The 27681-nt window shown below is 43.8% G+C and overlaps 1 protein-coding gene across 1 annotated transcript in view; it reads right to left on the reverse strand.

Annotated features, from left to right (window-relative positions):
* The window catches only part of ADAMTSL3 (ADAMTS like 3), a 336362-nt gene that overhangs the window by 10707 nt on the left and 297974 nt on the right, over positions 1-27681 (reverse strand). Inside the window, exons 24-27 of the mRNA XM_080807956.1 lie at positions 13501-13683; positions 11229-11345; positions 4755-4938; positions 1588-1792 (exon numbers count right to left, since the gene is read on the reverse strand). Of these exons, the coding sequence (XP_080664082.1) occupies positions 1588-1792; positions 4755-4938; positions 11229-11345; positions 13501-13683 (689 nt within the window). The remainder of the gene's footprint in view (positions 1-1587; positions 1793-4754; positions 4939-11228; positions 11346-13500; positions 13684-27681) is intronic.

Below are 27681 nucleotides of genomic sequence, written 5' to 3' on the forward strand. Positions count from 1 at the left end.
GCCTGGGTGGCTCAGTGGGTTAAGCCTCTGCCTTCGGCTCAGGTCACGATCTCAGGGTCTTGGGATCGAGCCCCACATCGGGCTCTCTGCTCAGCGGGGAGCCTGCTTCCCCCCACTCCCTGCCTACTTGTGATCTCTCTGTCAAATAAATAAATAAAATCTTTTAAAAAAAAGAAAGAAAGAAAGAAAGAAGCTGTGGATTCTAGAGGACGGGATAAAGCCACTCAGCGGCAAACATGCTTTATCCTTCAGGAAGAGGAAGGAACGAGCTCCCCAGGGCTTCCACTCCTGCGACAGGCCTGGCGGGGGGCGGTGCGGGGAGGCTGTTTCCTCGATTTCCGGGGCCCCCACTGCCCCTACCTAGTGCTTCCAAAGAGCCACATGGGGGAGGCTGCGGTCTAGGACCCTGGGGGTTCTGGAGGGCAGAGCACCAAGCCAAAGATTATTCTCGAGTGCCAGGATCTAATGGAATTAGCCCTGCTAGACTTAGGACTTGATGGGGACCCGTAGCCTGTTTCCTTTTCTGATTTCTCTCGTCTGGAAAGGGAACAGCTACCCTCCGCCTGTCGCATCACTGTAGTTTGGAAGTTCGTAACTTGTCCGCCTTCCCGGCTTCACAGCTGGAGAGGGATTCTGTGCCAGAACAGCTCACTTCTTACCCATTCCTGGTTTAGGTGATGTTTGGTGAGACTTCGGGTTCGAATTGAGGACAGAATGGGCCAAGACTTCCAAGGATATTGGGATGGGATGAGCGTACTTTGCGCACAAGAAGGACATGAATTTGGGGGAGGGGGCAGAGGGTGGAATGTTATGGACCCAACTGTGTCCCCTCAACATCTGTATGTGGTAGCCCTAAGCCCCCGGTGTGACTGTATTCGGAGACGGGTCTACAAGGTGGTATTAAAGGTGAAATGAAGCCATAGGGCCTTTATCTGCTAGGACTGTGCCCTTAGAAGAGGAAGAGACACCAGAAATGTGTTTCTCTCTCCCTCTCTCTCTGCACAGAGAAGGGGCCACGTGAGGACCCACCGAGAAGACAGCTGTCTTGAAGCAGGAGAGTGAGGTCTCACCAAACCAACCCCGACAGAACCTTGACCGCGGACTTCCAGCCTCCAGACCTGTGGGAAAATACGCTTCTGCTCTCCCCGGCACCGGGTCTGCGGTATTTTGTTACGGCAGCCCTCGCAGATGAATTGGGTTCCTCGACATTTCTTTAAACTTTTTTTTGCCACAAGTATCTTTAATTTAAAACGTTGCTGAAGGCGCTGTTTGGGATACGGGCCATGAGACTTTCGCGCACTGCTCCTCTGCTCCCTTTCTCGAAGCCTGCTTATACCCCAGCTGCCCCGGACCAGCCAATCTTGGAACTTCTGTCCCTGACCTACTCTATTCAAAGAATCCAACTTTGGTTCTCCTTTATATTGGAAGACAGTGACGCCCTGATTTCCAAATCTAATCCCTGACGTCAGACACATACACTCGCCTTAGAGAGCAATCAGATGCTTTCCCCCAAATTTAAAAAAAAAAAATTATGAGAAGCAAAGCGATGATTACATTATTGTCACAGCACTAGATTGTCAGCTGTACCTGGCCCCCCGGTTCAACGACCCACTGGCCGCAAGGATGAGCGGAGCACGGCCTTCTTCCCGGAGGCCTCTCCTTGGGAACACACGCTCCCGGGGACATCAGCTGCGTGGTCCCGTTGGCTTTGGTGCGTTTGCAGGTCACCTGGCGACTGTGGAATCCTTCTCCGCAGGACACAGAGCACTCTGACCACGGGCTCGTGAACCACCTGGGAAGAAAAACTACAGCAGCTCAGTGAGGACTGGAAGGTCGGCCCCTGCCGCGAGAGCCTTGAACATCGACCCTAACACTGACCGTCTGGGGGCCGTCGCGTGTCTCTAGGGGAACGAGCCTCTGCTCAGATCATTCCTGGCTCTCCGCTCAGACTTCCCTTTTGTTCAGGGGAGTGACAGAGGAACCGGGAGAGACAAGGAGAGACAAGAAACACGGGGGTCTGCAAGGGTACGAGAGCTGGAACTCGCCTGGCCCCAGACAGCACAGCTAGGGAAAAATGAGGTGGAAATTTCAAAAAGGTGGATTTCAACTCACTGAAACCAAAGGGCAGAAAATAATTTTAAAGCACATACGTGCTATTTGCTCTGGGAGATATTTCCATCTGATTCCCATTCTCGTGGGGAAGAAACCAACGTCCAAAGGGGTAAGTGACTCAGTTATGGTCAGGTAACCGTAAACCAACGGAGCTGGGGTTGGATTCTAGGTTCACCTGACCCTAAGATCACTTTCATAGGACATTTGGAGCCGGACACCGTTGGGAGACTGAGTGCTGGGTCCCTGCGGATGCTCAAGCTCTGGGGGGTCCCACCTAAGCTGAGCTCTAGGAAGCTCCAAGAGACCGCGGACCTGGCCAGGCAAAGAATTACCTCTTTGTGGTCACTGAGCTACAACTGAAATGTGGTGTCCCTTTAGTTATAAAGATGCCAGCCGCAGAGTACAGCAGTATTAGCACTACCTGTGATTTCATTACCAAGGGAAACCAGAGATATTTTCACAAGGCATTACAACTGCGGCAGGTATCTCAAAATGTCCTTTATACTCGACACCCACCACTTCAAAATTAATGTACTGCTGGTGTTAGTGTCTTAACAGAGAAGCAAATCTATTACTGTATCACCATTTTTAACATGTTAATACTCTATATCAATGTTAGTGGTTTCCTTTGTGATCAAGTATATTCTATTTTATAGATTTAAAACCCTCGTCCTGAGAAGGGATCCCCAGGCTTCTCCAGACGACCAGAGGTGTCCATGGCACAGAGTGAGGAAGGGCCCTCCGTGTGAGAGCCCTCAGGTTATGAGACCTTGAGGCGTCTCTCATAGGTGTGCAAGAGGACAGCTGCTTATCCTAGGAACGTGCACCGGCTGGAGAATACGTAACAAGCACGGCGGCCGATACATTTCTTTCCACTCTATAAGAATCAAGAGTTGGCCCAACCAGCTGCCTCCAAGTTCCTGGAGCATCAGTTCGATACTTCCTGAGGGACAGATGACTCAGCACAAGACCTTCCTCCCAAGAACGCGGCGGGTGCTGAGAGCCACGTCGGCCACCGACGGCCACAGCCCTGCAAGAACACGTTCCCAGGCATCTGCTTTCTTTGCCAGTGGACCCTGCCTCCCGCTCCCTTCCAAGGCCCAGCTCAGAGGATCCGCGTAGGCGCTTGTGCAAGGGTGGTGAACTCTGTGACAAAGTGTCCGTCTCCAGTTGTGCTCCGTAAGTGCTACTGCTATTTTATTTTATTTTATCCTATCTTATCTTATTTTACTTATTTATTTTATTTTACTTGGGACTCTGGTGCCATTTGGTACCTTCTAGGGACTCTGTGATTCAATCATTCATTCATTCACTCCACACATATCCGTGGAGGGCTCATAATGGGGGCAGGCATTGTGCTAACTGCTGGGAACAAAGTGTTCTGCAAACAGCTGTGGGTTTACCCTCCTGGGGTGGACACTCTTGCAGGGGACAGACCATGGTAAGAGCTATGGACATGAGTGATAACAGAATAGGAAACACATACAGCGCAGGGGCCTGGCTGAGCTTGGGGTGAAGGTAAGGGACAGTTTCCTTGGAAAGAAATGAACAGAAATAACTAAACTCAAAGAGAGGGAACAGCGTTCCCTGCAAAGGAAACAGCATGTGCGGAGACTCTGCGTCAGAAGAAAGGCACGTCTCAGAGACAAAAAGACAGCGTGGAGTAGAGATCAGATAACCAGGCTGTGACAGACAGAGGAGGCAGCCGGAGGCACAAGCATGGAGGGACTTCTGTTCTCTCACTCCTGTATTCAGTCAGGCAGCAAATACTCACTGAGCACTGGTGTGACTGGTGCAGACATCAGGGTGAACAAAATGAGTAAGACAGACGCGCTCCCAGCGCTAGGGATTTGGGCCTTTGTCTTAAGAACCACAAGAGGTGTCTGAAGGGCTTTAAACAAAGAGGCACCGTGATGAATTTGTGTCTTAAAGATGATTCTGCTCACGCACGGGAAGAGCACTCCAGGGAGGGAGACAAGAATCAGGAGGATTCCGGGCCACCCACGTGAGGGACACTGATGGCGTGAGCTCCGGGGGGCGTGGGGGAACTGGACAAGAATGGATGGAGGTGGCAGAAACAGGGGTCTGGGATGCAGTCACTGGGTCTGGAAGCCGGGGGGGCGGGCACTGGGTTTGGCAGAGATCACGAATTTGATTTTGGACATTTTTAAAGGACTGATTTCTAGCTATTACCTAGAAAGGTTATGAACAGTTTCGACCCCCAGGTTGGAATCTAGGGAACGGCCCTTGGAACGGGACCTCCAGGGACGCGGGCCCCTGGCGCTCCCTCCACGCAGACCCGCGGGACCGGCTCTGCTAAGGACCCGATAGCCCCGTGAGCGCAGGAGGCAGATTTGGATAGCGGTCAAGAGCAGAGGCTCTGAACACGGATCATGTCGATTGGAATTCTGGCCCTTGTACCTGGAGGGCCTCGGGGGTGCTTTCCCATCTTGAAATCTGAGAAACTAACAACATCTGCCTCCAAGGTGATGGCAAAATGGTCCACGCGAGCGCTCAGCGGAACGCCCGGCGCGGGGTACGTGCTCAGCCCATCGACGTGACTGCGCTAGGAAACCCAAGTCACCACGCCTTCCACCCCAAGCCAAAACCTGGTACTGATACAAAGAGTTGACGACACGTACCTTGAGGGGCAGTCCCGGATGTTACAGGGTTGAAACCCGGCCAGCGGCTTCGGGAGGTGTTGGCAAAGGGCCTCGCTCACTTCCTGCCCGTTGGCCAGCACACACCGGGGTCTCTGGACTCGGGCTCCCAAGCGGCCGCAGGTGGCAGAACAATGTGTCCAGTTACCGAGCTCCCAGAAAGGCTCTGCGGAAAGGAAATGAAGTGTCATGACAGCCTCGACTGAGATATGATGATAGGGCTGGAGAGGACACGGCCACAGGCCACCAGGAGCTGTTTTCTGGTAGACTGCCCATCTGCTGCTTTGAGAAGCGCTCGGAGAGTACGTCACCTGCCGGGAGCCTCCTTCACATTTCAGGTTTCCTCCGCTGACTTACTGTACTCACTGGTGGGGACGGTGGCCAGCACGGGGCCCCTGGACCACAGCCTGGGAGAGGCGCTATTGGAGGCCAGCTAGATTTGCCAGAAAAGTCCCAGAGAGAGGGAGAAGGTGCTCCGTGCAGTGGGCTGGCTCCTTGGCTTCCTCTGAGCACAGCCAAGAGGAGGGCGTCTTGGGAGGATACTCTCACCAGTTCCGTTTCTCAAACGTGGGCCAGGCGGAGAAATGAAAGACCCTTTCGCAGGGACCCGGGATTAAGCAGTCAGGTTACAAATGCATTTCATTCCATTCTTACTTTTCCATTAATTCTTATCTAAACTTCAGCTTACTCTTGGAACTGCAGAAACAATTTGTCAGGGAGACATCTGGAAAGGTAAACATGGGAGGTTCCTTTAGCAAAGTTGAAGCTGACTCCCTCCAGTAATTACGGCTTTTTAATTTTAGCCTCATTCCAAACAGCCTTTCCCTTCCTTTCTGACACTTGGTAAGAAGATGAGGTACGATACGACGATGACAGATTTGTATGTGGCCACGGAAGGTGCCAGATTTTCCTGTCACAATCACAAGTAATTGATAGCTACCAGCTGTGTCCACAGACTCCCTCCCAGAGCAGAACGGTTTCTTTAACTTATGGTTTTCCAGATTTTCCCTCTGATTTTTGAATTTTTGTCTGAAGTTGCATATGGCATCCTCTGCAAAGCAGAATCGTACATATTTTTAGTTGGCCCCCAGGATTACAGTTCATTCGAAATAATTTTTTTAAAATTGCCAGGTTTATGGAGAACCTCCCGGGTGAGGGTACTGAGTTAGGCACCAGGCCATCAGTTTTTCCCTTAATCCTTATGGCCATCATGTGAACTAGATCAGTTTCATTTGCTAAAGCAGGAAAAAGTGAAGTGACCTGCTCAAGGTCATCATCTAGAACCCAAGTCTGTCGGACTCGACACCTAACTCTTTCGACTTCGCCATACTTTGCAAAGACACCTTAATGCTTCGAGGCAGGAAGCACATCCACCTCTTTAAAACCATGGGTGGGCTTGTTTTTTTTTTTTTTTAATTGAGGTGTCATTCACATACAATAAAATGCTCAGAAATCCGGTTGTAGTTTCATGAGTTTTTACACCTGTATGCACTTTTGTAACCATGATCCAGATATAAAACAATTCAGTTATAAGATACAAACAATTCATCACCCAAAGAGTTTATTCCTAATTCGATCTTTAAATTAGCTTTAAAATTTTAAGCTAACTTTAATCTTCAAATTATTTTAATCAATTATTTTAATCTGAATTATTTTGGTCAATCCCCCTCCCCCACCCAGACAATTACGTGTTCATTTCCATCAGATTCACGGTGAGTGTCACCTGCCCTGGGCTTTCATTCATGTGCTCTTTTGCACTGGCTTTCCATACCATTTCTGAGACTCATCTGTATTGCTGTGCATAGTTTACTGCTGAATAATATTCTATCATATGAATATACCATAGTTTATCTTTTCTCCTTCTGGGGGCCATGAGGAAGTGAAGGCTGCTGTGAACATTCCTGTACAAATTTCTTTGTGAACATGTTTTCGCTTTTCTTGGGTAACTGCCTGTGAGCGGGATTGCTGGGTCAAAGGTAGAAGTAGGCTTCGCACTCTTAGAAACTACCACGCAGGGGTGCCTGGGGGGCTCAGTGGGCTAAAGCCTCTGCCTTCGGCTCAGGTCATGATCCTGGGGTCCTGGGATCGAGCCCCGCGTCGGGCTCTCTGCTCAGCGGGGAGCCTGTTTCCTCCTCTCTGTCTCTGCCTGACTCTCTGCCTACTTGTGATCTCTGTCTGTCAAATAAATAAATAAAATCTTAAAAAAAAAAAAAAAAAAACAAAACCTACCACGCAGTTTTCCAGAGTGGTTGTACCAGATTGTGCACTTCACCACCAATGCCTAGGAGTTCCAGTAGCTTCACATCCTTACCCAAATCTGGCATGGTCAGTCTTTTTGTTTTTACCATTCCAGGAAGCGTGGAATCGTGTGTCTTTGTGGGTTTAATTGTCATTTCCCTGATGCCATCACATATCTTCTTTTGTGAGCTGTCTGTGCAAGTGTTTTGCCCATTGTTTTCAGGGGAGAGGGGGAGAGTTCATTGTTAACTTGTAGGAGTTCTTTATATACTCTAGATGTAACTTTCTCAACAGACATATGTTTGGCCTCTCTCTCTCCCAGCCTATGGTTTATCTATTTGTATTCTTAACGGTGTCCTTGATGAGAAGATTTTAATAATTGTGATGAGGTTCAATTTGATAATTTTTTTGTTTAATGGTTAATGATTTTGGAAACAAGAGCATTTGAAAAGGAGATCATATTCATTTCCATAAAAGACTTCTCAATGCTTCACATATGTTAGGAATAAACTCTATAGTCTTTTTTTCTCTTAAATTAAAGTATAATGAACATAGAGTGTTGCATTAGTTTCAGTGATTGAATAATTCTATACGTTACTTAGTGCTCATCGTGATACGTTCCCTCTTGATCCCCTTCCTCTATCTCACCCGTCCTCCACCCACCTCCCCTCTGGTAACCCTCCTTTGCTCTCCGTATTGAAGAGTGGTTTTTTTTAACCTATTTTGTTCTTTCTTTGTTCATGTGTTTCTTAAATTAGATGTGTGAGTGAGATCATATGGTATTTGTCTTTCTGTTTCACTTAGCATGATGCCCTCTAGGTCCATCCACATTGCTGCAAGTGGCAAAGTTTCATTCTTTTTATGGCTGAGTAATACTCCATTATATACATTTGCCACATCTTCTTTATCCAGTCATCTACTGATGGACACCTGGGCTGCTTCCACATCTGGGCTATGGTAAATAATATTGCTATAAACACACAGGTGCATATACGTTTTCAAATTAGCATTTTCATTCTGTTTGGATAAATACCCAATAGAGGAATTACCAGACCATATGGTAGTTCTGTTTGTAGGGTTCTGAGGAAATTCCATAGTGTTTTCCTTAGTGGCTGTACCAATTTACCAATATTCCCACCCATGGTACATGAAGTTCCTTTTTCTCCACATTCTTGCCAATACTTGCAATTTCTTGTCTTTCTGATTCTAGCCATTCTGACACGCATGCAGTGATACCTGGTTGTGGTTTTGATTTCCATTTCCCTGATGATGAGTGAGGTTGAGCATCTCTTCACGTGTCTGTTGGCCATCTGGATGTCTTCCTTGGACAAATGTCTGCTCAGGTCCTCCGCCCATTTTTAATTAGACTGTTATTTTGGTGTTGAGCTGTGTAACTTCTTTATATATTTTGCATATTAACCCCTTATCTGATATGTCATCTGCAAATACCTTCCCCTATTCAGTAGGTTATCTTTTTGTTTTGTTGATTATCTCCTTCACCGTGCAGAAGCTTTTTATTCTGATATAGTCCCAAGAGTTTGTTTTTGCTTTTGTTTCCTTTGCCTAAGGATACATATCTAGAAAAATATTTCTACAGGCAATGTCATAGAGATGACTGCTTGTGCTCTCTTCTAGAATTTTTATGGTTTCAGGTTTCACAATTAGGTCTTTAATCCATTTTGAGTTTATTTTTGTGTATGGTGTAAGAGTGTGGTCCAGTTTCATTCTTTGCATTCATTGTATGATACTGGCACGAAAACAGACAGCTGGATCAATAGACCAGAATAGAAAGCCCAGAAATAAACCCATGCTTATATGGTCCATTATCCTATGACAAAGGAGGCCAGAATATACAATGGGGAAAAGACAGTCTCTTCAACCAGTGGTGCTGGGAAAACAGGAATAAACTCTATAGTCTTTACCTTGAGCTTCAAGCCCTGAATGATTTGGTCCTCAGCCATCTTCCAACTTCATTTCCTTTCCCCTTCCTCTATCCCCACTGTGCCCCCATCACATGAATTGTCTTTGTGTTTCTTGAAACATTGAACATTAAGCTTGTTCCCAGTTTATGGTCCTTGAACTCCCTATTTCCACGGCCAGAAATGCTCCTTCCTTATCTTTGTGCACGGATGACTCTACCTCATTGTTTAGGTCTGGGATCAACTATCACCTCCTTAGAGGGCTGGTCCTGACTTTCTTCTCCAAAGTGGCTCTGTACAATCACTGTGCTATCTATCACCCTATTGTATTTCCTTCATAGCACTTACCACAGGGAAATATGTGTTTGTTTCCTTGTTTGTTGTCCATCTCTCCTACTGGAAAGCCAAGCCCATGAGGGTGGGAAGCTCTTCCGTCCTGCCCACTGCCAGGACAGGGAATGTTATACATTAGGTACTCAAGCAGTATTTGTTCAGTTAATAAGTGAGTCTCTTCGAAATGCTAAGGTAAGGATCCATTGAAGAACTGGCATATTCCAGAATGCATACATGTGTATGTGCGTGTGTGTGTGTGTGTGTGTGTGTGTGTGTGTGGTGGACAAACAAGGAAGGCAGTGTTGATAAACGAAATGTTTAAATATTCCGAAGACTTCAACTTTCCCGGCAGTTTTGGCCTCATGAATACTCAATCTTTAAATTAACTGATTCGAGGGAGTTCCTTGAGTTCCTGTTCCCTTCCACGTGGAATTCCTATCTGCCTTTGCCCATCTGTTTCTCTGCCTGGAATGTTCTTCTTCCTCTTCCCAGAACAAACATCATGGCCTACATGAAAACGTGGTTGCCTTCTCCACAGAGAGTTAGAGCCCCGTCCTTAGTGCTGACAGTGTACTTGGTCATCCTTCTCTTTCAGCACTTGTCCCCCTGCTTCCAAATACCTGTTTACATGACGGCCTCCCTGTATTGACTATGAGCTCTCCAAGGGCTAAGTCACCTCTGTATCCCCAGCCTGGCAAGAGTAGGCATTGGGCAACCACTTGTTGCATGTTCCTGTAGACCGAATGTCTGCATCTCTCCAATATTCAGACGTCAAATCCTAACATCCAATGAAATGGTCTTAGGTGGTGGGGCCCTCAGGAGGTGAGGAGGTCATGAGGGTGTGACCCCCAAGAATGGGATTAGTGCCCTTACAGGAGAGGGCCCAGGGATCCTCTTCACCGCTTCTACCACGTAAGGACACGGCAAGTGGGCCCTCACCAGACACCCGATCTTGGGCTCCGCAGGCTCCAGAACTGGGAGCAATAATTGTCTATTGTCAGTAGATCACCCAGTCTATGGTTTTTGTTAGAGCAGCCCAATCAGACGAGGACAAATGCAGAATGAGTGGATAACAGTGCATTTTACAATGGGAGTATTATGTCTGAAAGAGGAGACATACATCAAGAGTTCTGGAGAATGATGTCATAAATAACATGAGCTGGGTTATTTGATTGGTGTCCCAACACTACTTTCCTCTTCGATGCCCTCCCTGTATCTGAGACGTGGGAGCCTAGGAACTACATTTCTAGAATCTCTACCTGCAGAGTGATCCTCTGGGATGTGTTCTGCATTGCTCAAGATGTAAAAGGTCGAAACAATGTAGCTGGTATTGTTCCTGTGTAGGAGGTTTAATAAAGCGTGAAGCAGAATAGTAGCTTCTCGGCATCCTTCCGTGATTTCTATGACTTCCTCGCTTCCGAGTCACGAGAATCTGAGATCACCAGTACCTTTCTCCTGCGATTCCAGCATTTCTGATTCTCTTAACTCTACCTCTCTCCCTTGGCCTCCTAAAGAGTTTTGCAAGCTTGAAATACTTCGATTGGGTTCTCCTGACCAAAGAGTGATGCATAACAAAGTTAGTAAGTATAGGGAAAAAACTTATGAAAAGAGAAAAATGAAAGAATTGGTTCCAGAATTCTTAGCAAATCTTCCCTCTGTGAATATTTACCAAGTTGGCAATCGTTTTAAAACAGGAAAGCCAATCCCTGTTGTATCACAAATAATGAGGCGCGTTTGGGATATGAGCTCTGCAGGCTTCCTCAGAAATGATTTCTTTATAAAAAATGTTTCAATATGGAAGGAACAAGTTGAACCACAGAAGTCTGAGGGCAAGGGGAAAGCTGGCCTAATGCCTAGGAATAATTTCACTTGTTGAGAAGTGTAAAACATGGAGTCTCGTAGCTAAATCCTTTTCTTTGCACCCGCCTCACAAATGGTAAATCCTTAAAAAGTCAAAAGCTCTAACCTGGAGGTAGGGGTTCTCCTGTCGGGTCACTGCTGTCACTTCCAGCTTTGGACACCTGGAGCATATGCTTTTTACGGTCCTTGGGAAATACACTTTTACTGTCCAAATGTCTTTGTTCTGAGAAAAAGAAAGAGAGAAAAAAGGAGTCCTTGTTTTCCAGTTAAACAATATCTCATTCTTGTCCCAGCTTGGGTGTTCTTCAAGAAGACAACGACTAGGAAGTCAGTTCTTTCCAAAGAAATACTCTGTCCTGGGGGCTTGGGCTCACACAGATCCGGGAGTTCCGTGTGGGTCTGGGTGTGCGGAGGTGCTGTAGGGGTTTAGTTAGAGTAACTCTGCTAACACGGGGTATCTCTGCGTGTTTTCAGGGTTTATAGCCTGATAAGGCAGGAAAAAATGGATTCACCAAAATTCCAGAAGGGGCTGGAGGCGGCCACTGAGACAAGCAGAGTTCCTCCGCTCAGCAGGAGCCCAGCAGCAAGAGAACGGGTGAGGCCTCACGGAGGACCTCACGGGGTGGGAGTGTGGGATTTCAGGAAGGCCGTGAAGCTTTAAGAGCAGGGAGGTGGAGGAATGCCGTGCACCGCGTCGCGTAAGACGTTCTTAATTCCTCAGTCAATTTAAGCGAAGGCATGAGCTTGGTGGGAGGGACTCCCGAGAGAAGAGGTGTATGGGGCGGGGCTGAGACGGCCACGCAGCCTCGTGAGTGGAGAGGAGCAGAAGCAAAGAATGCGGCTGGCACTTCTCAGAGCATGGGGAAGGCATTCAAGAATCCGACAGGCTTGGCCAAGCCCATCAGTTGAAAATCTTCATTCCAAGATCCCATAAGACCACAGGGGCTCTTTGGGAAGGGCCACGTGGAGGTACACCAGAGCCTTACTGATCAGTGATGATGGTCCACGAGGGGTTGTAAGAAGAGAAGGCTATATATTTGGGCTCCAGGGAAACTTTTTGTGAGTTTTAGGTCGCCTCATTCATGCAGCGGGATTAAAAATGACCACCGCAACCCTGTGCTCTTGCAAATATCAGAAGAGTTAATGAACACTGAAGTGTTTGGGGCATGACAAGTGTTCTAACTCTCCGCATTGCCATCTACCACCTGTGCATGTCCCCAGGTGTCTCTAACTGCCAAGAAGAAAAGCCACGGAGAAGGCTCTTTTTCATCATCCTCTTGGTTCCGCAGTGGATTCTATAATAATCTCATACCAGGTCTGCCAACAACTCAGTTTCATTCATCTGTGAAACACTTAATTAACACTCGCGACACCTGTCTTAGGTGCTGGTGAGACAAAGAGGAATAACAAATGATCCCTAACGTCCATCTGATTGACTCCGGTCATCAACTCTCAATTGGTTCCAAACCCTGATGGGGAAGAGGAGTATTATTCACTGAGTCCTAAAACTTCAATAATTTAAAGCCCATTTCGGTGATCAGAATTTTTTGAACTCCAGAAATTATCCCTACAGATAGCAGAAACAGAAAACAGCTTATTATCCTGGGTCAAGAGCACATTGTAATGAACTTCTCCAAATGACATTACTGACCCAACTGTAAGGTGTCTTAAGGCTCGACTGATTAGTATTTATTGAGTACCTACTGTGTGCCTTATACTATATTATATCCTCAGGAGTGCAAAAAAAAAAAAAAAAATCACACATGGTCTCTATAATTAAAGGACCTGCAATTTAGCCGAAGAAATGTAAGTCAAAAGGGGAAACAATCGAAGAGCAGTGTGTGTTGGCACTTAATCAGAGACCAAATGGTTAGACCAGAGAAAAGAGGTCAAACAAAATCCAGGGGATTCACACAGGAGATAGGAACTCTTCTGTAAGAGAAAGAAGTTGTCCCTACATTTCTCCAAAGAGAAAGGCAGTGAGGGACACTTCTTTGGAGAGCAGTGTTCCTAGAGGTCATACTTCTATGGAAACAGCGTGGGAGTGGGGAGTCTGTTGGACCACAGGGCAGGAAACCATGTGGACTAGGACAGAGCTCACTGGTAGCTTGGAATGAGGGTTGGGGTCAACAGATAAGCAAATACAGAGGCAGTACATGAAGGGTCTTGATTCTGGGCAGAAAACCTTATATGCCAGTTCTTGGGCAGAGAAGAACTGGTAGGACAAAATGCCGGATTTAGTGCTTGTTTGTAAGTGGGCAGAGGCAAGCCATGGTCAAAACCATCTAATGTCCATCCTCGGCTCCAGAATCCACAAAACTGGGTCCTGCTTTGTACAAGTTACGGAAGCTCTTGAACCCGAAGCATTTGACACTTACCCAGCAGGTGGAGCACAGATGTTGCCACTGCCTTTCCAAGAGCATTGGTGGCTGTGCAGACATAGGTTCCTTCATGTTCGAGGGAAACATTCTGCAACAACAGGGATCCATTGAAAAGCAAGGAAACATTGTCACTCAGAGATCCTCCTCTCTTCAACCAAGTTATATTAGGCTGAGGGACACCTTTGGAATAAAAACAAATATGACAAAGGCAAATTCCTTTAAGAACAGGGCCACAGAACCACAGGACAAATACCATTTAGCATTTTAACCACAAGTTAGCGAATGGGCTTAACTACACATAACAGGACCGATGGCTACTTCTAGTTCTACAGATCGTCCAGGGCGGGTAGGGAGTTCCATGAATGCAACAGGCTTTGGTCTACGATGCACCTGGCTGGGGTATGTCTGTAAGTCAACAGGAGCCACAGCGGGTGGGATGGCTCCGTATCAGAGAAAGAAGGAAATACAAAGCCGAGTGGAGGTAGCAGGAGGGCAGTTGAAAAGAGGAGTTGGTGGAGTTGGAGGCAGAGACAGAGAGAAATGCGCAGGACTGAGTTATCACAAAGAAGTCTCTGGAAAGCAAAAATACGTAACGCGAATCTTTAACACTTGCACATCGACCACAAAACATCCCTCCTTCAGAAAAAATATATAAAATCCTTAGGGGGAAAAAACCAAACTTGGTCATTGATCCTTTGGTAAAAGAGGATAATTTTTGGTAAAAGAGGCACAGAGATTGTAAGCAACACCTCTGGACAGAGAGAGAAGCATGCGAAACAGCGTTTCGTCCCCCGCCATCTTGAGAAGTCTTGGCATTCTGCGGGGGGTATGAAATGCAAAACTCAGAGGAACCTCTCTTGGTTCTGACGAGCTGGGGCGGCCTCAGAAGATCCCGAGATCCAGCCATAGGTAAGTGGTTTTGGCGACGTGCTCTCGTCCTCAGGGCTCTGCTTAGAGGGAAGGTGCAGGCCTGGTGAGGCTTTATGACAAGAAACAGGTGTCACAGCTCTCATCATGACGTCTGCAATGCTCCTGATCGTAGGCAAAATGCAGGCCCCGTGAAGGCTGTGACACTGAGTCCCACGGCTGTTCCCTGCCCTGGGAAGCAGGTCTGGTTGGCTCCAGGCTACAGCTGAGGAAGCTGGGCAAGTCAACAGTGGGCTGGAGCCTGAGCACCCAGAGAAGCGCTATCACACGTACATCTGCCTTCCTAGTTACCTCTACAAACACATACACACGGAGGGGTCGGACTCTCCTGAGGTCGCCCGCTAGTACACATTGGAGCCAAGACTCACACCCACACGGTTTATTCCAGAACGGATCTCTTACCCATAACGGAGGTAGGTCTTGCATATTCTTTGTTTCTTTTTAAAGATTTTATTTATTTATTTGACAGACAGAGATCACAAGTAGGCAGAGAGGCAGGCGACAGGGAGGGGAAGCAGGCTCCCCGCTGAGCAGAGAGCCCGATGCGGGGCTCGATCCCAGGACCCTGAGATCCTGACCTGAGCCGAAGGCAGAGGCTCAACCCCCGGAGCCACCCAGGCGCCCCAGGTCTTGCATATTCTTGATGAACTCATTCCTAGGCACCTTGTGTTTATTGCCAAAGTAAGCAGACTTCTCAAATATATATTTTATGATGGTCTGTTGCTGACCATAAAGCTATGGGAAGCTATGAACACTTGTGTATTTCTCTTATATTATCATCTCCCGGAACTTCATCACAGCTGACGCTTGAACAACGTGGGGGCTAGGGATGCTGACTCCTCTCCCCCGCAGTCAAAATTCCATATGTGAGTTTGATTCTCCCCAAACTTAACTACTGACTAGTCTGCTGTTGAACAGAAGCCTTACCAACAGCATACACAGTCAACTACACGTATTTTGTGTGTTATATGTATTGAAGCCTGTATTCTTAGACTAAAGTCAGCAAGAGAAAAAATGTTATTAAGAAAACCACAAGGAACAGAAAACGCATTTAGAGGACTGCGTTGCATTTATTTAAAAAAATCCACTTAAAGGTGGGCCTACGTAGTTCAAACTTGTGTCATTCAAGGGTCAACTGCATTTTGAATAGTTTTCAGTTGATCTCTTTTTTAAAGGTAAACAACCAGATGCGCCTGGGTGGCTCAGTTGGGTAAGTGTCTAACTATTTTGGCTCAGGTCATGATCTCAGAGTCATGAGATCAAGCCCCATATTGGGCTCTGTGCTGGGCACGGAGCCTGCTTAAGATTCTCTCTCCCTCCCTCTCCCTCTGCACTTCCCCTGCTGCTCACGCTCTGTCTCTCTCACTCTAAAAAATAAATAAATAAATACATACATACACACATACAAATTAAATAAAAAGCAATCATACCTATACGCTGATAATCTTATCTCTCCTTTTCCAATATTTGTACCTATTATTTCTATCTATTGCATTGCATTGACTAATGTCTCTAAAACATGCAGAATTGGGGCAGTTACAACAAGTATATTTGTCTTATTTCCAACTTTAAAGGGAATATTACTTAAGCTTCCTCCTGAAGCATGATACTTGCTTTTGGCTTCTGATAATTATTGTCAACTCAAAGAAATTTCCTTTTATTTCTAGCTTACATGGAGATTTCTAAGTCTCTGAGTTGATCCTGAGTTCATTTTAATTTTCTTATTTTAAAATTAAAACATTTAAAGCTATTAATTTCCTTTTGAGTACAGCTTTGACTCTATATCTTGCATTTTGAAATGAATACAATTATCACCATTCATTCATTCAAAAAATGCTCCTGAACTACTTCACGTGAGGCTTAATGCTGGGCTAAGGGTATGATATGAACTAAGCTCCACAAGAAACTTAATTTAAAAAAAAAAGGAAAAAGAAAAAAACCTTAATTTTAAGGGGTGGCTTTGGAGGGAAACAGTTGATTTCAGTAAAAGGAGATAAGGGCTTATGATAAAAGTGAACATGGAGGCCATCACCTAGCAGCTGCTCTTAATGCAAGCTGGAGTTGGGAAGATTCCCCACATGAAGGAACACCTAGGCTAATACCTCAGGACGAGGAGGAACACGTCAAGTGAAGGGGAGAGCAGCGGTGGACAGATTGTTTGAGGCCCAGGGAACAGCGGGCATTAAGCCCTAGACACAAAGTAAAATAGAGTGCCTTTGGGGAACCACGGAGATTTGCTATGACCGGAGCTTAAAGGACATGGACGAGGAGTGAGGAAAGGTGAGATGAGAGGTGAGCAGGTGGCCATCAAATGCAAATTTACTATGCACGGTAAGGAATTGGGTTGAATTTGTTTTAAGGGAAATGGGAAACAATGTAATTATTTTAAGCAATGATCATTTTAAACAATCTGAAAATACCAGATTGGTGCTTGAGCAGTATCAGCCTGGGTGGCTCAGTCGGTTAACCATCGGACTCTTGATTTTTGGCTCCGGTCGTGATCTCAGGGTCGTGACACTGAGCCCTGCATTGGGCTCTATCCATGCTGGGAGTGGAGACTGTTTAAGATCCTCTCTCTCTCTCTCCTTGTCCTCCCTGCTTGCACTCTCACTCCCTCTCTCTAAAAAGAAAGAGAAAGGAAGGAAGGAAGGAAAAGAAAGGGGAAGGAAGGGGAAGGGGGGGAGGCAGAGAGAAAGAAAGGAAGGAAGGAAGAGAGGGAGGGAGAAAGAAAGGGAAGGAGGAAGGGAAGAGGGGAAGGAAGGAAAAATTAATTAATTAATTTCGGCCTGGATGTGAAGTAAAACAAGGAAGATGGGGTCCAGGGGTCAGGAGGACCATCTGGGTGGTAATAAAAGCACCTGAGGCGAGAGACAAAGGTGGGACATGGAGGCAGGAGCAGTGGGTCTAGAGAGACACAGGTCAGCTGCCTGTATATCACGGAGGAAAACACCCATAGGACACAGCGAATGACTCTACAGGGGGAAGTGCAGGAGAGAAGGACTTAAGGACGACTCGCAGATAGAGGGTGGTGCCATTAACTGAAACAGGGCAGATCTGCACGGAGTACATGAGAAATCTCTAAGTGTGTTGAGACTGAGAGAGCTGGATGACACCCGAACGCGACTGACTGGATTTGGAGCCCAGGAGAGACATGTAGACTGGGGATGTGAGTGTTAACACAGAAATGAGGATTGGAATACTGGAACTAGATGAGATGATTACAGGGAAATGCACGAAGTGAGCGAAGGCGAGGCTGCAGGATAAAATCTGTGGGACAGGAGGATTTTTGCCATGGTTGGTAACCACATCTGATTTTCTCTTTGGTTCGCATCTTACTTGGGAAGGAATTGTAAAATTTCCAACTTGTTGGCATTTTAATCACCTGATCTTCTGCAAAGGAGTTGTACCTTTAGTGCTGTGATCAGAAAATGCAGTCCATACAACTTCTGTTTCTTGAAATTTCTAAGGTGTATTTGTAGCCTAATACACAATCCCCTTTTTTTTTTTCAGTAAGTGTTCTATATATTCTTGAATTCTATATATTCTTGGAGGCATATTAATTTTTTTAGAGTGAAAACTCCAAATATTTATGATTAAGTCTTATATTATTTTAGTAGTCCTTATTAACTTGCTTTTCCTTGAGCTCTCCTGTTCGAAAAAAAGTGCTCCCATCTCTGTTCATCACCATTTTTCCTTATGTTTTTCTTGGTTTTGTTTTTACGCATTATATCTTACCTAGCACATGACTTTTCGGGCTGACTACAGGTTACTGTGGATTTCATTCCTTTAATGGTTGTCTTTTTATCTTTTTTAAGCGTCTTCCATCCTGTCTTGCCCGATTTCACTATTATGACTGCTAGTAATTCTGTTTCTGTTTGCTTCTGCTTAATCTGCTTTTATACAATTTTTACAATTTTCTGTATAACTCTATTTTGGGAATGTCTCTTGTAATAGTATATCATTAGGTTTTATTTGGAAATCCAGTCTAAGAGCCTTTGCTTTTAAGAGCAATGTTAACCCCATTAATATTTAGGGTAATTACAGATTTACCTTTTCATTGGCTGATGCTTTCTGATTTTATGGGTCTTTGACTTTTGGTTATCCTTTCTTTGTTCCCTTTTGTCTCGTAAAGTGGAAATTAAATGCTGTATTTTAAGTTCCAATAATGTTACAATTTACTTAAAAAATAAACTAATTGACAGAAGTTTGGCAAAATCTTCCAAAATTACAATTGCATTTATCCTCTAAACTAGTAATCCCCTTTTCTAGGGATTAATGCAATCAATATGCCTGCATACAAAAATGTTCTATTTATGCAGCTGTATAAAGGCAAAAGATTGGAAACAAGTCACATATCCAACAACAGGGACCCATTAACTAATTTACAGTATATCAGTGCAATGAAATATTGATGATATATTCAAATTACTGAAAGAAAAAAGTGGCCAACCAATAATATACCTAATAAAACTGTCCTTTAGAAATGAAAGAGGAATAAAAACCTTCCCAGACAAACAAAAGCCAAGTGGGTTCATCATCACTAGACCAGTTGCATAAGAAATGCTAGAGAAGGGCACCTGGGTGGCTCAGTTGGTTAAACCACTGCCTTCAGCTCCATTCATGATCCTGGGGTCCCAGGATCTAGTCCTGCATTGGGCTCCCTGCTTGGTGGGGAGTCTGCTTCTCCTGCTGACCTCTCTCTTCTCGTGCTCTCTCTCTGTCTCTCTCATTCTCTCTCTCTCAAAAAAATAAGTAAAATCTTAAAAAAAAAAAAGAAATGCTAGAGACTTCTGCACGTTGAAATGAAAGGACACAAAACAATAACACAAAAGCATATGAAAGTATAAAACTCACAAGAAAAGGTAAATATATTCACAAACACAGAATACCATAATACTAATGGAGCAGGATAAATCACTTTTAGCTCTAGTATAAAAGTTAAAAGACAAAAGGAGTAAGACTATAAATGTGACAATTTGTCAATGGATACTCAATGTAAGAACATGTAAGTATAACCTAAAGTGGGAAGATAGAGAGGTACAAAGTGTAGAGTTTTTGTATTAGAGTGAAGTTATGTTGTTATCACCTTAAAATAATCAATTATAACTATTAGATCATTTATGTAACCCCACAGTAACTGCACAAAAAATACCTACAGTTGATACGCAAAAGAAAACCCTGAAGCATGTCACTATTAAAACAATCGACAAATCACAAAGGAAGATGGGAATAGAGAAAAAGAGATGGAAGGACCACAAATAAGACAGAAAAAAAAAATTAACAAAGTGACAATACTAAGTCCTTACCTGTCAATAATTACTTTAAACATAAATGGATTAAGCTCTTCAATCAAAGGCACAGAGTGGCTGGACTGATTTAAAGAAAAGATCCAACTATAAGCTGCCTACAAAAAAGACTTACAGACATAGACTGAGAGTGAAGGGTTGGAAAAAGATACTCCATGCAAATGGTAACCAGACAAGAGCAGGGGTACCTGTATTTACCCTAGACAAAATAACTTCAAGTCAACACTGTTACAAAACTGAGGGTTTTGGAGGGGAGAGCAGTGAGGGGTTGGGTAAGCCTGGTGGTGGGTACTAAGGAGGGCACGTATTGCATGGAGTACTGGGTGTGGTGCATAAACAATGAATCTTGGAACACTGAAAAAATAAAATTAAATTTAAAAAAAACTGTTACAAGATATAAAGATTGTATATATTGATAAGAGAGTCAATTCTTCAGGAAACTGTAACAATCAGAAATATATAACAATCATAACTATACATGCTCTAAGTATTGGAGCACCTAAATACATAAAACTAACACTGACAGATCTGTAAATAGAAACAAAAAGTAATATAGTAGTAGTTGGGGACTTCCGTATCCCACTTTGAACAATGGACAGGATGCCCAGACAGAAAATTAATAAGGAAACAGTGGACTTGAACTGCACTATTAACCAAAGAGCCCTAACAGGCAGACATAGACTATGCCACCCACCAAGAGCATGATACACATTCTTCTCAAGCGCACAGGAAACATTCTCCAAGGGAGATCACATATTAGGCCACAAAACAAGTCTCAACAAATGTAATAAGGCTGAAACTACACCAAGCATCTTTTCCAACCACAAGGGCATAAAACTAGAAATCAGCACCAGAAGGAAAATTGGAAAATTCAGATATGTAGAAATTAACCAAGACAGTCTTGAGCAACCGCTGAGTCAAAGAAGAAATCAAAAAGGAAATTAGAAAATACCTAATACAAACGAAAATAAACATACAACATAGCAAGACCTTTCTAGCAGTACTAGAAAGGAAGTTTATAGCATTAAATACCAATGTTCCAAAAGAAGGAAGATCTCAAATAACCTAGCTCTACCCTTCAAGGAACTAGAAAGAGATGAAAAAGCTAAAACCAAAATTAGAATGAAGGAAAAAAACCCAAAGATTAGAATACAAGTAAGCAAAATAAGGAAGAAAAAAAAACAATAGAAAATATTAACAAAAATAAGAGTTGGTTTTTTGAAAAAATAAACTAAACTGACAAACCTTTATCTAAACTTACTAAAAAATCACAAGAGGATTCAAATAAATAAAAAATGAAAAAGGAGACAATAAGTCTGATGACACAGAGGGCACCTGGGTGGCTCAGTCAATTAAGCATCTGCCTTCAGCTCAGGTCAGGATCCCAGGATCTCCGGATCAAGTCCCGCATCAGACTTCCTGCCCAGTGAGGAGTCCGCTTCTCCCTCTCCCTCTGCCACTTCCCCCTGCTTGTGCTCACTCTCTCTCAAATAAATACTTAGAAAAAAAAAAAAAGACTTATGACACAGAAACCAAAAGGATCACAAGAAACTATTCTGGATAATTATACACCAAACCTAGAAGAAATGGATATACTCACAGAAACATATAAACTACTAAGACCGAATCATAAAGAGAAGTTCAATAGATGTGAATAATGTACAAGAAAATTGAATCAGTAATCTAAAACCTTCCAACAAACCAAAGTCCAGGATCAGATGACTTCACTGGAGAATTATACCAAATTTTAAAGATGAATTAATACAATCCTTCCTAAATTCCTCCAAAACATTTGAAGGAAGAAATACTTCTAAACTCATTTTATGAGGCCAGCATTGCTCTGACACCAAAGCCGGAAAAAAACTATAAGAAAAGAGAACTACAGGTCAACATCTCTGATGAACACATATGTAAAAATACTCAAAAAAATACTAAAAAAAAAAATACTCAAAAAAATAGCAAACTGAATTCAACAACACATGAAAAGGATCATCTAACATCACCAACTGGGATTTATCCCTGGGACACATGCAAATTAATTAATGTGACAAACCACATTAACAGAATGAAGAATAAAAACCACACAATCATTTCAAATATATATATATTTATATATTTATCATATATTAAATTATATATTATATATTATTTATTTATATTTATTGTATATAATATAAATTATAATATATATTTATTATATATTAAATTTATTATATATTAAATATTATATATTTATATATATATAAATATATATATTTAAAATAAAATGAATTAAAGACAAACATAAGACTTGAAACTGTAAAACCCTTAGAAGAAAATACAGGAGAAGAGCTTCTTCTTGACATTGGTCTGGCAATGATTTCCTGGATCACCAAAAGCACAGGAAACAGAAACAAAAGCAGACAAGTGGGATTATATCAAACTAAAAAGTTTCTGTACAGCAAAGGAAACCACAAAATGTAAAGGCCAACTACAAAATCTGAGAAAATATTTGTAGGCCAATTATCTAATAACAGGTCAATATCCAGAATATATAAGGAAATCCTACAACTCAATGGCAAATAAACAAATAACACAATTTAAAAATGGGCAAAGGACTTGAACAGACATTTCTCCAGTAAAGACAGTCAATAGGTATGTGAAAAGATGCCCAAACTCACTCATCATCAGGGATCATTATCAGGGAAATCAAAAGCACGAGGAGATAGAACCTCACATTGGTTATGATGTCTGTTCTCAAAAACACAAAAGATAACAAGTGTTGGTGAGACTGTGGAGAAACTGGAACTCTCCCACACGGTTGGCAGAAATGTAAACTGGTATGGCAGTTTTGGAAACCACATTCACTGCAGCATTGTTCCCAAGAGCCAAGATAAGAAAACAACCCACATATGCATTGACAAGCGAAGGGATAAGGAAAACATGGTGTATACACACAGTGGACTACTCTACAGCCTTGAAAAAGGACGCCCTGCCATTTGTGACAGTATGGATGAACCTGGAGAACATGCTAACTGTAACAAGCCAGTCACAGAGGGGCAGACAGGGCATGCTTCCACTCAAATGACCAAAATAGTCAAGTTCACAGACGCAAGGAATAGTGGTTACCACGGGCCAGGGGAAAGGAGAAATGTTCAATTCTATGAAGTTTCAACGAAAGCAGGATGAATTAGTTCTAGAGATTTGCTGCACAGCATAGTGGCTATTGTCACCAGTACTGAATTATGCACTTAAAAATGTGTTGAGAGTAGATCTCATGTTAAGAGTTCTTACCACAAAAAAAGGAATACACAGTTAAGTTTTGGAGGTGATGGATATGTGTATCACCTTCCCTGTGGGGATGGTTAATGAGCATATGCGTGTATCCAATCTCATCAAATTGTTTATATTAAGTATATGCAATTTTTTGTACTCGATCACATTTCAATGACACTTTAGAAAAAAGAAGTGTTCTCAGTTGAAATATACAAGGTATAGAATGGAATATTGAATGTACTAACTTTCATACAAGAAAGAGAAAAAAGTGTATTCATACTCACATAGAAAAGCTCTGCAAGGATATGTAAAAATCTAATGCGGGTGCTTACCTGGGTGTGTGGGGTACTGGTGCAAGGGGAGGGTGAACAAGGGAGTCGGAACAAGGGATTTTTCGTTGTATGAGTCCTTTGAATGCCTTACCTAGCTCCAAATTTTAAAAAGTTAGTTAAAAACACAAATGACATCTCCTAGATCCCTAGTTTTCCTTCTAGGATGAGGAGAGGTGAAGTTTTCCTTCCCACATCTTTCCCCCATCTTTTTCTTTTCTTCTAACATAAAATGGGATTTGAAATTCAGGTCATTTTATTATATTATATAATCTTCATTTCATTATATATATTATATATCTTCTTTTCATTATATATCTTCTTTTAAAGATTTTTTTTTGAGATTTGCAATTGATTTTCAAGTGACTGAAATAAACTCTTAAATTCTGTATTTAAATTGTTCCAGTGTTTTGTTATGGTTGTTTTTATACTGCAGTGTTTCCACGATCATAATTAAGATGCATTTCTTGCTTGACAAGGCGGCATCTTAGGAGTATGTTTCCCCCCAAAGGTAGGTCAGCGGGTGGGATGGATTATGAAGCCTTGAGCGGATGAGAACATTCTCTCTTCTCCTCGCTAAGATCAGCTTAGCTTCCAACAGAACGGGAGTGTCGCAGCACACTTGCCTCCTCACGGCTCCTGCTGCCCTTTGTCATCTGGGGTTTCACTGGGAAGGGAGTCTGAGGCAAGCCGACTTTTTATTATGCTTAAGGGAATCTGGGGATGCCTGGGTGGCTCAGTGGGTTAAGCCTCTGCCTTCGGCTCAGGTCATGATCCCAGGGTCCTGGGATCGGGCCCCGCATCGGGCTCTCTGCTCAGCAGGGAGCCTGCTTCCCCCTCCCCTCTCTGCCTACTTGGGATCTCTGTCTGTCAAATAAATAAATAAAATCTTTAAAAAAAAAATAAATACAGCAATCTGTTGTTGGTTCCTTTTTTCTTTTTGGATTCCTGCAGGATTCTTTCTATGACCAAAATTTTCAAAACTTTTCCCTGGATATGATCAGGAGGTAGTATTTGTTCACCAATTTTGCCTGGAACACACTGGGGCATTCTGTCTGTGAAACAGTCATTGTTTCCACTCAGTAAAACCTTCTCTTCTCCTCTCCTCTCCTCTCCTCTCCCCCTCTCTCTCTTCTCTAAGTTCTGTGTCTGCTCCTTTGGCTCTCTCTCTTGCTCAGGAACACCAATTAGGTGGTAACTCCCTCTCCCCCCCCAGTCCATCACCAGGCACCACGGTTTTTAGCTCCCTGCTCTTTCCCTTGGCTTTCTGCAAGCAAGCCTGACCTGCTCCTACTTCACTCCTTTCATTTTATTTTGAGTGTTTTATTTTCTGCTTCTAATTCTGGCTTTACTTCTCATTGATTTTTAAAACGCTTTCTAGCCCTATTTTTATTTCTGGCTCTCTCCTAGCTGGTCCCCCCCAACCTCCGCTGCTCTACTGAACTATGATGGACACAGAACACTGCGCGTGTCTGGCGTGGGCAACATGATGGTTTGATACACTTGTATGTTGCAAAATGACTGATACCACCTCTTCATTAGCTAACACCTGAATCATGTCACATGGTGACCGTTTCTTTTTTGAGGTAGGTACCTTTAAGATCCCCTCTCTTAGCAAATTTCAGTTAAATAAACTAGAAAATAAACCAACAGTTTTATTTTTTTTAATTTCTCTTTGTTTTCATCTTGCCTTTCTAGAGTTTTGGGGAGACACAACACATGTGCAACCTAACATTTACTCTTTTCATACAGTGGATATGCTTCACGTGTCTCTCGAGTGTGCAACATCATTTTTGTTGCACAACCTCGGCATTCTGACTCAGAGCTCTAATGAGCAGAAATTCCTCATTGCCTCATCCAGGTCCAAATGGACGCTTGGGCTGCCAGTGCTGTCGATGCTTGGTGTCTTTTGCACGCTTTATTATTATTTCAAATGGTAACATTAGGAGGGGCCAATTTTCTGCCTAAAGACCACAGTAGTGGATTTGTGGTTTCCTGAAGGTCTTAGACCATATTGCTCAAAACTGACAAGACTGAGGCCAAGAGACTGTGTTACACTATCTCTTGGGATCCCCCCTCCAGCTCTAAGATACGCATGAGATCCATTCATTCATTCGTTCACTCACCCTTCCTTTTATATACTTACTCAACTCGTGTTTTTTAGGGGCCTTCTACGACCAGCACTCTTTCAGAACATCATTACTGCATTAATCTCAGGCCTCCCCAGCAGGCTAGGAGGACAGCGTCTGGCAGAGTAAATAAATACAGTAATATTTGCCAAATGCAGAAATGAGTTGACCAAGGGAATGGATCCACCAGATGAAAATCATTATATCTCCAAGATACTTTTTGGTTATTCATGGCAATGTTCTCTCCCAAACAGAGAAGGTGATAAAATACGGACTCCGTGGTGAGATCTTCATACCTTCACGCACAACTATTTTGGGATCCATGGTAATGTAGTGAAGGGTTGTACTAGCTAGGAAGAAAATAACCTCCTTAAATATTTTGATTAAAAAAGTGAAAATCATTTCAAAAATATCTCTTCAGGGGCACCTGGGTGGCTCAGTGGGTTAAGGCCTCTGCCTTTGGCTCAGGTCATGATCTCAGGGTCCTGGGATCGAGCCCTGAGTCAGGCTCTCTGCTCAGCAGGGAGCCTGCTTCCCTTCCTCTCTCTCTGCCTGCCTCTCTGCCTACTTGTGATCTCTGTCAAATAAATAAAAAAATTAAAAAAAAAACTCTTCAAACCCTTCAACAGCCTCCATATATGTGAATTTAAATTATTTACTAATTCAAGGAGATTCCTTTAAGCACTCTGTTGAGTAATTCGTGACTAAGCATTTTTGAAAGCCATACACAAGTTTGAAAATATTATAATTCAAGGATCTTAATTCAGACTTACCTCCTGTAAGTAATTAGTTTAAATAAATGAGGTTTTTCTCAAGTTATAAAACCTCTTCCAGAGAGAGATCCTGAAGCACTTTGGATACATTGGCTTCTTCATTACGCCTCCATGGTAAAAAGCATGGAAGCAACAGTGTTGTCAATTCTAACTTGAAAGGATGTTTACTTTAGCCAGGCAGAGGAGGCCACGTGGGGCTCTCACTCAGGAGGAGGGGACAGCAGGTGCCTTGGCCCAGAAGCACATTCTTCCCATGGGGTCCATTAACCTCAGCTGGGATCGTAGATGGAAGTCAAGGTTCCACGACCTTCCCGCTAACTCTAGCTGACATTTAGCACTTCCATCAACTATGAACATAAACAAGCAACAAACCAAGGCAGCAGTACTTTTGACTCTGCTGCTAACGGAAAGCACGGATAAATACTTCCATTCCACATGACCATCATATGGATACCTCAAAATATCTTTTAGGGCACCACGACTTCGAGATTATGGTAGTTATTGGACCTGATGCTCGATTTTGAGTTGAGTGCATCACTGGAAAGAAGTATTTATACTATTAGAGCATACTTTTGATAAATTAACGTTTTCATATCTAGAATGTGATCGCTGGTTTTCTTTAAAATAGGACGTATTTTATTTTCTGCATTTGAAAATCCTCTCCTGAGAGGCAGCTCTGTAGGCTTCCTCAGCACTCCCCCGCGACCTCGGAGGGGCAGGAAAGAGCACCGGGGCCGCAGAGGTGGAGTGAGGGGGGTGCACTAGGAGACAAGGGCAGAGAAGGGGCAGGCGGGGAGAGGGCTCCGATCACAGCTCTGCAGATCACTGGGAAGATTTGGCTTTTATACGAAAGGCTTTGAGGAATGACAGGAAGTCTTTTGAAGGACTGCTTTGATTGCCTGAACAGATCACGGGGCACAAGGACAGAGGTGGGAGGGACCACGGAGGAGGCTGTGATCACAATCCAGCCGAGAGATGACGGCGGCATGGACCCGTGGGGTCGCAACGGAGGTGGTGAGAGATGGGCAGATTCTAGATATATTTTGAAGGTGGAAATATTTTGAAGAAGCTGACAAAGGAATGGGGGGGGAATGCTGACAGATAGAGGGGTATGTGAGAGAGAAACACACACCAAGAATGGTCCGAGCACCTGATACAAGGGTGTTGGCATTCTCTAAGGTAAGAAAGTCTATGACAGCAGCCCATTTGGGAGCAAACTCAGGAATTCAATTTAAATTTGTTAGGTGTGCAACATCTGATAGTCATACAGAGGTGCTGGGGAGACACTTGGATGTGTTCAGCTAGAGCTTAGAGGAGAGGTCTGGGCGGGAAACACGGACTCGGGAGTTGCCGGCGTATCCATGCCGTTTGAGTCCTTGAGCGTGGCTGAGGCTGATAAGGGAGTGAGGACAGCAGGAGAACGGAAAATGTCTGGGACTGGCCCCGGGGCACTTCATCG

Source organism: Martes martes (assembly GCF_963455335.1).
Source record: "Martes martes genome assembly, chromosome: 7".
NCBI lineage: Eukaryota > Metazoa > Chordata > Mammalia > Carnivora > Mustelidae > Martes > Martes martes.